At 53.6% G+C, this 13,628-nt stretch overlaps 3 protein-coding genes across 3 annotated transcripts; 1 reads left to right on the top strand and 2 right to left on the bottom strand.

The window, feature by feature from the left end:
• Window positions 1-385: 385 nt before the first annotated feature.
• On the bottom strand, window positions 386-3,820 carry LOC134007264 (TSC22 domain family protein 1-like). Its single transcript, XM_062446556.1, has 2 exons — window positions 1,174-3,820; window positions 386-582 (listed from the first exon to the last, which is right to left on the bottom strand). Exon 1 carries the CDS (start codon window positions 3,167-3,169, stop codon window positions 1,232-1,234), a length of 1,938 nt encoding a protein of 645 aa, XP_062302540.1. The 5' UTR covers window positions 3,170-3,820; the 3' UTR covers window positions 386-582; window positions 1,174-1,231.
• Window positions 3,821-4,526: 706 nt separating this feature from the next.
• On the bottom strand, window positions 4,527-10,692 carry nufip1 (nuclear FMR1 interacting protein 1). The gene is made up of 12 exons (XM_062447522.1): window positions 9,819-10,692; window positions 9,621-9,676; window positions 9,411-9,515; window positions 9,224-9,286; window positions 9,064-9,140; window positions 8,274-8,366; window positions 7,930-8,123; window positions 7,061-7,201; window positions 6,479-6,720; window positions 5,905-6,384; window positions 5,172-5,736; window positions 4,527-5,141 (listed from the first exon to the last, which is right to left on the bottom strand). The coding sequence occupies exons 1-12, from the start codon at window positions 10,048-10,050 to the stop codon at window positions 4,798-4,800; spliced, it is 2,592 nt and encodes an 863-aa protein (XP_062303506.1). The 5' UTR covers window positions 10,051-10,692; the 3' UTR covers window positions 4,527-4,797.
• Window positions 10,657-13,586, top strand: eef1b2 (eukaryotic translation elongation factor 1 beta 2). Its single transcript, XM_062446909.1, has 6 exons — window positions 10,657-10,819; window positions 11,270-11,392; window positions 11,580-11,700; window positions 12,260-12,323; window positions 13,124-13,249; window positions 13,406-13,586. The coding sequence occupies exons 1-6, from the start codon at window positions 10,740-10,742 to the stop codon at window positions 13,558-13,560; spliced, it is 669 nt and encodes a 222-aa protein (XP_062302893.1). The 5' UTR covers window positions 10,657-10,739; the 3' UTR covers window positions 13,561-13,586.
• The last annotated feature ends 42 nt before the right edge of the window (window positions 13,587-13,628 follow it).

Genomic DNA, 13,628 nt, shown 5'->3' with positions numbered 1-13,628 from the left:
TCTGTGAGGGTGAGGGAGGGAGAGGGAGGGAAAGGGAGAGAGTGAGAGATAGGGCCTCCCTGGTGAGCAGCCTAGACAGCCCAGACAGAGGTTAGTGGGTTAGGGTCGAGGTTAGTTTGTGTGACAACACTGACACCTGGCTGCTGGAAGGACAAACTGCAACTCGGCTGCACCAGGGGAGTCCACACTAAACCATACCCTTGAAACTAGTTTGTTTGAAACTATGTCCATGTACTTGGCTGACAGCTGCTCTACATGCCTGCTCTGTCTCAGCCTGACCGGGACTGAGCACTGTCACATCAACAGAGCACACTGGGAGAAACACACACTAACACTCTCACACACACTCACTCACTCACAGAGACAGCTGCAACCTGAACCTGCTACTGGCTCTGGGGGAGAGAAGCGTGCCACACACTAACATGCATGCATTGTACCTGAACACAGGACCACAGTCCACAGAAGGAGACATGATACACACATCTAACTGGGGGAAATCAGCTGTTCCTCTTATCGTGTGTGTGTGTGTGTGTGTGTGGGGGGCTCGTCTCACAAAGTATAGACAAGCCCCCCTCCCTCACACTCTCGCATGTAAACATGCACTCACCCCTCCCTCACACTCTCGCATGTAAACATGCACTCACCCCTCCCTCACACTCTCGCATGTAAACATGCACTCACCCCTCCCTCACACTCTCGCATGTAAACATGCACTCACCCCTCCCTCACACTCTCGCATGTAAACATGCACTCACCCCTCCCTCACACTCTCGCATGTAAACATGCACTCACCCCTCCCTCACACTCTCGCATGTAAACATGCACTCACCCCTCCCTCACACTCTCGCATGTAAACATGCACTCACCCCTCCCTCACACTCTCGCATGTAAACATGCACTCATCCCTCCCGCACACTCTCGCATGTAAACATGCACTCATCCCTCCCGCACACTCTCGCATGTAAACATGCACTCACCCCTCCCTCACACTCTCGCATGTAAACATGCACTCACCCCTCCCTCACACTCTCGCATGTAAACATGCACTCACCCCTCCCTCACACTCTCGCATGTAAACATGCACTCACCCCTCCCTCACACTCTCGCATGTAAACATGCACTCACCCCTCCCTCACACTCTCGCATGTAAACATGCACTCATCCCTCCCGCACACTCTCGCATGTAAACACGCACTCATCCCTCCCGCACACTCTCATCCCCAGTTCATCCTCACCTGTCCTCCTCGTCTGCAGGCTGGCTCCTCAGCGCTGCGTCAGTGTCTCCAAAGTGGCCCAGGCCCCCAGCAGCCCTGGCCTCTGCGCCCGCCTCCCCCCTGCCTGCGCCCCCAGCAGCCCTGGCCTCTGCGCCCCCAGCAGCCCTGGCCTCTGCGCCCCCAGCAGCCCTGGCCTCTGCGCCCGGCTCCCCACCGCCCGTGGCCCCCAGCCTGGGTAGCCCTGCAAGGCCCTGGTGCTGGAACAGCAGCCTCTGGGCGTCCTGGAGCTGAGAGGCCGTCAGGGAGGGCATGCTGCCCAGGTGAGCAGCCCCGCCGTGGGCCTGGCTGAGGGCCATGCCGTGTGTCAGGAGAGGCTGGAGGTCGGCCTGTAGGGTGGTCAGAGGAAGGTAGGTGGTGCTGTGAGTAGGAGCCCGGGGGCTGGAGGAGGGCTGGGCTGGAGCAAAGACAGGCTGGGAGGAAGGGGCCTGACCCTGAAGGGGCTGACTGGCACCACCGAGCCCCACCAGGGAAGATCCTGTGGGGGCGGGGGCCAGAGGGGCCTGGGCCTGGGCCTGGAAGGGGGCGGTGGGCTGGATGAAGTCCGGCTGCCTGCCCCCAGCCATGGCCAGCAGCCCTGTGGAGAGCTGGGCAGGATAGCACCCACGGGCTGGCTGCGCGTCCACAGCATAGGACAGGTGCTGGACCATGCCAGAAGGAGCCAGGGTCATGACCTGGGGGGTTGAGGGAAGAGAGGAGGCCAGGCTGGACAGTCCTGGCTGGACCAGGTTAGTGCCAGGATCGTGAGGGCCTGTATGAGTCAGGGGGGGGCTCTGGACCAGAGCAGGGAGGTTCTGGATGGCTTGTGGGCTGGTGAAGTCTTGCGTGTGCTGCTGATAAGGCTGCAGGGTTTGGGGTGCAGGGGCTGCTCCTCCTGCTGCTCCTCCTGCCTCTCCCTCAGGGGGCGGGGCCTCCCCAGGCCTGGGGCTGGCATCGGCAGCTGCAGGGGGAACCTCCTTCTCATAGTACTCCGTACACATCCACCTCCCCTTCCGGTAGGGCTCAGAGTTGGAGTCCAGCTTCACCACACGGAAACGAGAGCCAGGGGTAGACTGTGTCTGAGTGGTGGTTGTGACCCCAGCTGGGCCTCCCACTCCAGCCAGGCCCCCAGCTCCAGCCAGGCCCCCAGCTGGGCCCCCAGCTCCTCCTCCCTGCACAGCGCTGCCCAGGGCCATGGGGCCTAAAGAGAGAAGAGTGTTGCTGACAGCAGTAGCGTTAGCCTGTGCCAGGCTCGTGCTGCGGGGTGGCTGTGTCTCTGCCAGGGCGGCAGGGGGCAGAGGAGCTGCAGCCTCCACACTCTGCAAGCAGGGGGGGAGCTGGAGCGAGTGGGCAGCCCCGTTCACCAACTGCTGCTGCTGAGACACAGTGGGGAGGGAGTGGGGGTGCAGGGGCTCATTGGGGGACACCAGTCCAGGGGTTTCCACCCCTTGGAGGCTGTTTAGAGTCTCGTCTGAAGAGCTTCTCTCGGGGAGGCCAGTGTCTGTGGCCCGGGACACGGACACGTCAAGCATGTCCGAGGAGGAGAGATCCTCCGTGTGCGACTCGTCCATGTCGTCATAGCTTTCCGTGTCGTCCGCTATGCTGTTGTTGGTGCTCACGGAGATCTGGGCCGGGGTGACGCTTGTGATCTGGAAGCCGCTCTTCTTCTTCACGACGGACTGAGACTGAGGGGCAGTGCTCGCGCTGTGGGGGTGTTGGTGGGGCCCGGGGGAAGAGGAGCCGGGCTGGTTTAGAGGCTGCGGCGGAGTTTGATGGTCTTCTGTGGGGTTAACGTGACTGCCGCTCGCCGCAACAGATGACGCAGATGTACTGCCGCTGCCCCGTCTGTGGTGGAAAGCTGTAGGGTGCGACATTTTCCTACCTCCGGACGGATCTCCTGAATAGTCCTGGTGTTGCATTTGGTCCGACCAGGGCAGTAGAAGGGCCAACAGTTCAGTACTAAAAGTACGGGACTGTTGTGATAGCAGACTACGTTAGCTAGCCCACTTGCTAACCAAGGTTAGCTGTCCCACTACTGGCTAGCCAGCTGACGCTGCTAGCTAGCTGGGTAAATGCGGATACAGACGCCTTTTCTGTACACTTCAATGACTATCAGTCGTGTAATTTATAACTAATACAATTTTTAAATGGTAACAAACATATGTCATGCAAAGATAACGTGACGTTGATAATGGAGCTTCAAGTTCAGCTCCTGCCGCAAGACCTCATCAACCCCATCGCTGCGAGGCGTTGAGTCTCATCTTCCACAAATCTCATTGGTCAAACGTGTTTTTACGACGAAAAGATAAACTTAATGACACATTCCCAGGAAGAAAACGTGATGTTGGTTGACGATATTCCTCTTTTGTCAGATCTAAATGCGTGGAGTTATTCACCTTATCTCTTTCTACGATTGCTGTCTCATCCCCTAGCTTCTTTACCGCTCCCGGTAACAGCGGCGGTGTAGCCCAGCTGCCTCGCGCTGTCACTGAGGTGGGAGGTGACTGAGCGAATGCAAACACGCCTACTGCGCATGTCCTCAGACCCCTTAAACGGACCTCGTTTTTTTACCCACATTATGAGGATGACAAAATGTCGCCTACTATCAAAGATAACATTGCTTATGCAAGTGTATTTATAAAATGTTTTGTAAAATATTTTAATACAATGCATCACTAGCTCTGTCAGTAATCTAAACCGTTCCAAGTGTTTCATCACAAAATGGGAACCTTGAAGTGAACCTCAGATTGCTTAGATTGAGGCTAAATTTGTGCAATTATTTTTAAATAGGAATCATATTATAAAGCTTAAAACATGTATGCTCGCTTAATGTCGTAATGGCTATAACAGACTGGATGAAACTAGTCTGTATGGTTCATTACATTAACAGAACATGCATCAAAAGTGAATCTTTCATCCTGACACTGATCTCCCCCAGGGCTGTTTCTTCTCCCCACCTTCAGGCAACAACTCACGCTGTGGTGTGTTAAGAGTGTTAAGAGTGACGTGGGGCGTGTTCACTCACCCAGGCATGAAGGGCTTGGTTAACTCAGGCAGCAGGGGGAGGAGTCAAAGCAAGCAAAGGCAAAGGACTTTGAGCAAGCAAGCATCCCCCACCTATCATAAACATGCTGTCCCACCTGAAGGAAGTCAGACCCAGGTTATGGAGTGGTCTTCTGTGGAATGACTCCAAAGGTTGGGCAACATGAAAGCTGAGTAAACACTGAGTAAACCCTGCATCTGTAAACAACCTATGCTTCCACACCTCAGAATAAACACTTCAAAAATGGTCCAATATCAGGCCTGTCATTTATTTTAAATACAGAAAAAAAAAAAAAATTGTATAATACATGAATGAAATGACAGATGTTTGATCATCTTGATCACAAAGACAACAAAATGCAAAGGAAAGCTTGGCAGTTACAGGAGTGTAGAGCTGCGGGGTCGGGATCTCTTCTAACCCTAACCCTTTTCAGAGTCCTTTTGGGGATCTCTTCCTCAGATAGAGATATATATATATATATATATATATATTTAGATATTTCCATTAGGGGTCTTCAGTATTTCCATCCGTGATCTCCCATATTTTATCATCGTAGATCGACACTTTGGGCTTGAGGGGACGAGTAGAGGTCAGAATCAGGTGATATAGCTCTCCAGGCCCGCTGTGAGCAGACCCTTCCTCTACCACCACCACGCCAGGCAGAGCATCTTCACCAGGCTCACACACTCCTGCTGCCTGGGGAGAATCACTCCCCAAGTCTGTAGGAGGTCTATAGGGCTGGTCTGGGTCTGTAGGAGGTCTATAGGGCTGGTCTGGGTCTGTAAAAGGTCTATAGGGCTGGTCTGGGTCTGTAGGAGGTCTATAGGGCTGGTCTGGGTCTGTAGGAGGTCTATAGGGATGGTCTAGGTCTGTAGGAGGTCTAATCCCAGGGTTAGGCTTCTCTTCCAGAGGCAGAGTGTGGAGGTGTTCCTTGTGTGGCATGCCCCGCTCAACTACCGTCTCCATGACATCAGCGCCTGAAGTCTGACTGGGCCTCTGCCCAGCGAACGCCTTGGAAACACTCAGACTGGAAACACTCAGACTGTCAACCTGGCATCTGAGGCCGTGAACTGGTGGCTGGTCGCTAGCTAGCGCTGCTGACCTCATGTGACTTACCAGCTTGACTCTCTCTCTCTCCGCTAGGATCCTGAGGTCTTCTCCAGTGGCGCTCACTGCCCTCTCCTCTGTGGCGCTCACTGCCCTCTCCTCCGTGGCGCTCACTGCCCTCTCCTCCGTGGCGCTCACTGCCCTCTCCTCCGTGGCGCTCGCTGCCCTCTCCTCCGTGGCGCTCACTGCCCTCTCCTCCGTGGCGCTCGCTGCCCTCTCCTCCGTGGCGCTCGCTGCCCTCTCCTCCGTGGCGCTCGCTGCCCTCTCCTCCGTGGCGCTCGCTGCCCTCTCCTCCGTGGCGCTCGCTGCCCTATCCTCCGTGGCGCTCGCTGCCCTCTCCTCCGTGGCGCTCGCTGCCCTCTCCTCCGTGGCGCTCGCTGCCCTCTCCTCCGTGGCGCTCGCTGCCCTCTCCTCCGTGGCGCTCGCTGCCCTCTCCTCCGTGGCGCTCGCTGCCCTCTCCTCCGTGGCGCTCGCTGCCCTCTCCTCCGTGGCGCTCGCTGCCCTCTCCTCCGTGGCGCTCGCTGCCCTCTCCTCCGTGGCGCTCGCTGCCCTCTCCTCCGTGGCGCTCGCTGCCCTCTCCTCCGTGGCGCTCACTGCCCTCTCCTCCGTGGCGCTCACTGCCCTCTCCTCCGTGGCGCTCACTGCCCTCTCCTCCGTGGCGCTCACTGCCCTCTCCTCCGTGGCGCTCACTGCCCTCTCCTCCGTGGCGCTCACTGCCCTCTCCTCCGTGGCGCTCACTGCCCTCTCCTCCGTGGCGCTCACTGCCCTCTCCTCCGTGGCGCTCGCTGCCCTCTCCTCCGTGGCGCTCGCTGCCCTCTCCTCCGTGGCGCTCGCTGCCCTCTCCTCCGTGGCGCTCACTGCCCTCTCCTCTGGCTCCTGTCTGTTCAGAGTTTTAACCTCCAGACCAAAGAAGTTGTTCCGCACAATGTAGCGTACACACTGCAGGAGAACGTTCCTCTCATGGCGGATGTCTGGAGCCAGCAGCTGCAGAGTTGAGAACAGACGAGAATTTTTCAGATGTTTCAGATACAATTTTTTTTTTAAGTGAATACTTCCCACTCCTGTTAACCCATATTACCATCTCTAGTAGAGTTGCGCGGCGCTGGGGCAGTGCTGTGTGTCGCTGCCCCCTCCTGCCCCCTCTCCCTCCCCTGCCCCCTCTCCCTCCCCTGCAGGGAGGCAGGGTGGGAACAGGCCTGGGGTTCATGCTCTCAGGGTATGGTCCCCTTCCCAGAGAGTGTGTTGGGTTCTGAGGGCTGACTGACTTCAAAAGAGCCTGGTTCTCCGACAGGAGCAGGCTTGCTCTCTGGATTGGGAGCGCTGACAAGCAGAGACATGTATAAAAAACAGAAATCTGCCTAAATGCGTTCTCCTAACCGTCAAAACTTAAGTGCACTCAAGCGCTGTGATGACATCATAAGAAAAGGAGGGTTCACGGGGCGGGTCTGTGTTTGTGGAGCTACAGGGGTCAGGGTTAGGCCCACATCCACGACATGGGCCACCATGTTGGGTAAACATACAACTGCCATTTAAAATCTAGTGTAAACTGTAAAGTGTAAACTGTGGTTAGTCCTTAACAGAGCACCAAGAGCACCCAGCACTAATAGTGGCCATGATCTTTACCTTGACGCTGTGCTGAGGGGTGTTTGTGTAAACTCACAGTCTGGCTCCTGGTCGCTGTCACTCTCTGTCAGAGAGCCGTAGTTAGCCATCAGCGCCCCCAGCCCCGAGGTCATCTGTTTGGGTGCCACCGTGACTCCTGCCCCCTTAGCACTGTCCGCCGACTCCTCTCTGTCCGAGTCTGAAAGGACAACAGCATCACACCCTGGTCCTGCCTTTATGAAGGACAACAGCATCACACCCTGGTCCTGCCTTATGAAGAACAGCAGCATCACACCCTGGTCCTGCCTTTATGAAGGACAACAGCATCACACCCTGGTCCTGCCTTTATGAAGGACAACAGCGTCACACCCTGGTCCTGCCTTATGAAGAACAGCAGCATCACACCCTGGTCCTGCCTTTATGAAGGACAACAGCATCACACCCTGGTCCTGCCTTTATGAAGGACAACAGCGTCACACCCTGGTCCTGCCTTTATGAAGAACAGCAGCATCACACCCTGGTCCTGCCTTTATGAAGAACAGCAGCATCACACCCTGGTCCTGCCTTTATGAAGGACAACAGCATCACACCCTGGTCCTGCCTTTATGAAGAACAGCAGCATCACACCCTGGTCCTGCCTTTATGAAGGACAGCAGCATCACACCCTGGTCCTGCCTTTATGAAGAACAACAGCATCACACCCTGGTCCTGCCTTTATGAAGGACAACAGCATCACACCCTGGTCCTGCCTTTATGAAGAACAACAGCATCACACCCTGGTCCTGCCTTTATGAAGAACAACAGCATCACACCCTGGTCCTGCCTTTATGAAGGACAACAGCATCACACCCTGGTCCTGCTTTATGAAGGAGAGCAGCGATTGTACAGGCAGGAAAACAGAACGAGGGCCCGCCAAGCGTAGCTCACCTGGGTCACTGCTGGCCAGGGCCCCCAGAGGATCCCCTTCCTGGGAGGTTTGTGTGAGGGGGGGTGCCTGCTCTGCCCCTCCCCCCCCTGTGGCCCAGGGTCTTCCCCCCCCGCCCTGCTGGAAGCCTCCTCTGGGGCACACACCCCCCTTGCCTCTGGGGCACACACCCCCCTTGCCTCTGCTTCTCATCCTCCTGGAAACACAACGGAACAGTTTCTAACTCAACATTCCTAGAACTGCACGCTGTTTAAATGTTGTTTTGGATAAAAGCGGCTGCTAAATAAAGACATGCAAATAAATGTAAATTATTATCAGAACAACATGCCTAGAACAAGACAAATACCCAAACTGTGCCGTTTCCAGAACCTCTCCTCTCTCCTGCCTGGTCTCCATCACTCTCCTCTTCCTCTCCACGTTCTGCAGAGTTGGGTATTTCCTGCAGTTGTTGAATATGAGTCTTTTAACTAGTAATCGTGTGTCGCAAACATACATCACAAAGTGGTAGTGCACAGCAGCGACACCACCATATAGTGGTCCTAGTTGGCAAGGGCCAGAGCCATGAGACAGTAAACCCGTCTCCTGTCTGGCCACCCAATGGTGGAATCAACTCCCCACCTCCATCAGGGACAGTCTCCCCACCTTCAAGAAAAGGCTCAAGACGCACTTGTTCCGGGAGTACAACGGCACTTAGGAATGCTTGGCTGGACCTGATGTTAGTTTCCTCCAGGATCACAATGACTCGTATTGAGAAACTTGTTGCTCTTGTTGGTTAGTTGTAACGGTTTTAAATTCTTGAACTCGCTGTGAAATATTTTACTGTTGATTGTTTTTTCTACAGGTACACTCTTGCACTTTTTGAGTTTCATGTTGATTAATTGTAACTTGTTTAACTGCATGCTCTTATGGTTCTTCCCTTTGGCACTTATTTCTTTCTTCACAATGTATGCCTTATGTTTTGGCTGCTCGCAATGTTTGGGGCTATATCGTTGTTATGATCAGTGACCTATGCTCTTTTGTAAAGCTCTCTCTTGGAAGTCGCTTTGGATAAAAGCGTCTGCTAAATGCATAAATGTAAACACCATCAGGTCGTCTGGGTGAAGCTGCTACAATACGGTAAAACATCCATCACATACCTGCGCCTCTCTTCTCTCCATTTTACTATTTCATCTGGGGTATCCAACTTGATTCTTTTGGCTCCTGGGGTGTGGTTCTAATAAAACGGAAAGGACACACTGTTAATCAGGAATAATATCTCTTAAATGTGATCAGCTGTAGCTAGGTGGATCCACCTACATTGGTCCAGTGAATTTTCACCAACTTCTCATGAGCAGTAAAACTGCAGTCTTCAACTGAACACTATGAGAAAATGCATTATATTTAGTCTTCATCATACAATCATGTTCATGTAGGCACTGTCTCTCCTGTATGTGTGTATTGAATATGACTGCTGGAAACAAGAAGTTATAGCAGGACTAGTTACCTTGACATGTTGAGCAATATGTTCATCATACTTTTCTTGATTTTTAAACCCTCTGTCACACGTGTCACAGAAGTGGGAAAACTCTGGTTCTTTTCTTTTCCTCTGCTGCAACAAGGAGACATGTTATCTCATACATGAGTGCCTCAATCTCACTCTGCAGGTGGGTCAGGGTGTGTGTGTGTGTGAGTATGAGTGTATGTGTGTGTGTACTACTACCTTGTGGACGTGGGGCGGACCATATCTTGCACCACGATTGAACCCCTGCCCTGTGAACGGAGCGGTAAAACACCAGTGTTGGAAACGGATTGGAGGAGTTCAAAATGCCAATGATGCTCCTCGTGATTTGATTGATGTATCTTCCCCACCCAGCAGAAGAGCCGAACACTTTCAGGACCACAGTCAACTTACCGCGTGAATGACTGAACCCGTATGGTTCTCGACAGGGGGGTCCGCCGCCGCCCCGGGACCCTTGACCGTTGTAGCCCCACGGGGTGCACGGTTGCTCGAACCAGTTCCACATACCAGTGTGAAAGTTGCTCGAGGGTGGCTGTTGACACTGAAATGTTGCTGGTCTTACCACCGCCGAACTGGGAACGGGACAGCCAAAGTCCGGAGGAGGATAATAACTGTGACCGCTCATGGTGCAGACGTAGAGATTTGTCGGTCTCACATGTGAATTGTCCCCTCCTTTGCGGCCAACTAAACCCTAGACTGCGTGTTGCTGCCGGCACGTGTATTTAATGCACCTCCAGTTTACATGTGCACGTTCACTGTGTCGTCATTTCCGTGAGGTCAATTTAGTTATTTTCTGATGTTGAAATGTTGAACGACAAAACAATAAATATGAAAGAGCGAGTAATGTAATTTGGAATAATAGTGTTTAGACTAAGAACACAAACGTATTAAGGAAAATGAGAAATGATTAGTCACAACCCAAAACCATTTACCAAAACCACCCGGAAGTTATAATCAGGGCAAAGGTGCCTTACACGGGTTGCCAGAATTCGATATATTCCACTTTCAGAATATTTAAAAGAACAACACTTCCAAGTCTTTTTTAGGGTTTGACGTATCTATAAATTGATACATACAACAAAGGCGACACACTATGCACACTGTCGGTAAAAAAAATGAATGCATCTCTATAATGTAAAAAAAATATGATACGTTTAAAGAAGCGAGTCTTGTCAGGATACTTCAAGACAAGGCCCCGTAGGAGGAGTCACTCACGCGGGTATAAAGCGCTCCTCGTGCCCCATCTCGTCCCTTCGCTCTTCTTGGAACACCGTCTAGTCTTGTGCACGAGGGCCTTACACAGTTTGAACAACAATGGGCTTCGGAGATTTGAAATCACCTGCAGGCCTTAAGGTCCTGAATGCGTTTTTGTCAGACAAGAGCTACATTGAGGGGTTGGTATTAACCTTTACTACATTTTTACTCGCGTTCTCGGCCTGTGTCTGCCATGGCTTGTGACGTCGTCAAGAATGAGGCGGGTTCGGCCTAGCAGCTGCAGCTGTAGAAGCTGCTACCTAGCTAGCCAACATTTATTGGATCAGTCTTGAGTGATATTTGAGGCAGCTTTTAGGCAAGCAGGAACATTAAGTTGTCTTGTCTTAGCAAGCTTTGGCGAGTTCTGCTTTTGGCATGAGGAGCAGCAATAAAATCACAGTTGTGAATTTTATCATGAACAACATGAAAATGTAGAATTTCCCCAAATCACGTAACTACGTGGCGAAAACTGATATCCGATGTTGGTAATATGATGAATGTCTCTTCTATGATTCAACGTACATGTGCTGGGTGTTAGGCTCAACTATGGGAAGTTTAAACCCTGTCTTGTCCTGGTCACCTGTGTGCAGGTACGTGCCGTCTCAAGCGGACGTGGCCGTGTTTGACGCCATCTCGTCTCCCCCCTCCACAGAGCTGTGCCACGCGCTGCGCTGGTACAACCACATCAAGTCCTACCAGCGGGAGAAGACCAGGTGCGTCTCCTGTTGATGTGACAGTTATCTGTGCTTCCTGAAGGTCTGGTTATATGATGATCTTTCACACCATCTTTCGCCTGAGAACTTTGATGCACAATTTTAAAATGCCTGATTGACCATGACCAATGAGCTTGCAGTAGCGTGTGAGTAGTGTGAGGTGTGTCTCACGGCCCTCTGCCCCCAGCCTCCCCGGGGTGAAGAGGCCCCTGGCCCAGTACGGCCCCTCTGGGGTCGAGGACCAGACCGCCGCAGAAGCTAAGGATGATGACGACGACCTCGACCTGTTTGGCTCCGATGAGGAGGAGGTAGGATTGAGTTCGGGGGGGGGGTTCTAGTGTTCATCTCCCTGGGGGGGGGGGGGGTTCTAGTGTTCATCTCCCTGGGGGGGGGGATTCTAGTGTTCATCTCCCTGGGGGGGGGGGATTCTAGTGTTCATCTCCCTGGGGGGGGGGGATTCTAGTGTTCATCTCCCTGGGGGGGGGGGGGGGGGGGTTCTAGTGTTCATCTCCCTGGGGGGGGGGGGGTTCTAGTGTTCATCTCCCTGGGGGGGGGGGATTCTAGTGTTCATCTCCCTGGGGGGGGGTTCTAGTGTTCATCTCCCTGGGGGGGGGGGGTTCTAGTGTTCATCTCCCTGGGGGGGGGGGTTCTAGTGTTCATCTCCCTGGGGGGGGGGGGGGTTCTAGTGTTCATCTCCCTGGGGGGGGGGGGGGGTTCTAGTGTTCATCTCCCTGGGGGGGGGGGGGGGGGGGGGGGTTCTAGTGTTCATCTCCCTGTGCCTCCAGCTGATCCAACCCTCCGTCTTGATGGATCATCTGCCTGCTGCTGGCTTGAGGGCCGCTCCTAACCTTTGACCTTCTCCTTTAGGACGAGGAGGCCATCAGGATGAAGGAGGAACGCGTGGCAGCCTACAACGCCAAGAAGTCCAAGAGTAAGTTTCTCCATATCTGGATCATCCACAAGCCAACACAGACCTGCCCCCCACCAACACAAGCTCACACACAGACCTGCCCCCCACCAACACAAGCTCACACACAGACCTGCCCCCCACCAACACAAGCTCACACACAGACCTACCCCCCACCAACACAAGCTCACACACAGACCTACCCCCCACCAACACAAGCTCACACACAGACCTACCCCCCACCAACACAAGCTCACACACAGACCTGCCCCCCACCAACACAAGCTCACACACAGACCTGCCCCCCACCAACACAAGCTCACACACAGACCTGCCCCCCACCAACACAAGCTCACACACAGACCTGCCCCCCACCAACACAAGCTCACACACAGACCTACCCCTCACCAACACAAGCTCACACACAGACCTACCTCCCCCCCCACCAACACAAGCTCACACACAGACCTACCCCCCACCCCCTCCCACCAACATAAGCTCACACACAGACCTACCTCCCCCCCACCAACACAAGCTCACACACAGACCTACCCCCCACCCCCTCCCACCAACATAAGCTCACACACAGACCTGCCCCCCACCAACATAAGCTCACACACAGACCTACCCCCCCCCCCAATTAAGAGGGCTTCATCTGTCATACTGAAGTGTATTAGCTGGCAAGCCTATGATGATCAACTCACCATCTTTCGTCTGATATGTGATGGACACCACTTTGACCTGATGGCTCCCAGATGTTCCAAGAGCCTCTGGTTTGGTCTCTGCCCCCACCAGAAGGTAACCACTGGGTCTTGTGTTCACAGAGCCGACTCTCATTGCCAAGTCGTCGATTCTGTTGGATGTGAAGCCCTGGGACGATGAGACAGACATGGCCAAGCTGGAGGAGTGTGTTCGCAGCATCGAGATGGACGGCTTGCTCTGGGGGCAGTGTAAGTAGCGCTTAATGCAACAGTTTAATTGGTTAAACTTCAGTATCTTTATTTTATTAAAGATGCAGTTAGGGAGGAGAGAAATCTCTTGTTCTGCACTTAATGTTGTACCTCCTGCTGTTACTATGGTGGCTAACGTGCCATGTCCCCCTGCAGCCAAGCTGGTGCCGGTGGGGTACGGGATCAAGAAGTTACAGATCTCCTGCGTGGTGGAGGATGACAAGGTGGGCACTGACAGCCTGGAGGAGCTCATCACCGCCTTCGAGGACTACGTGCAGTCTATGGACGTGGCCGCCTTCAACAAGATTTAGACACGCAATAAAGCACTTCACATTGATTGATTGTCAAGTTGTCAAGTTGTTTTTTTGTAAATCAGTTA

This window comes from Osmerus eperlanus, chromosome 21 (genome assembly GCF_963692335.1).
Source record: "Osmerus eperlanus chromosome 21, fOsmEpe2.1, whole genome shotgun sequence".
NCBI lineage: Eukaryota > Metazoa > Chordata > Actinopteri > Osmeriformes > Osmeridae > Osmerus > Osmerus eperlanus.
The sequence above is the reverse complement of the archived record's forward strand: the minus strand, read 5'-3'. Positions and strand labels throughout refer to the sequence as shown.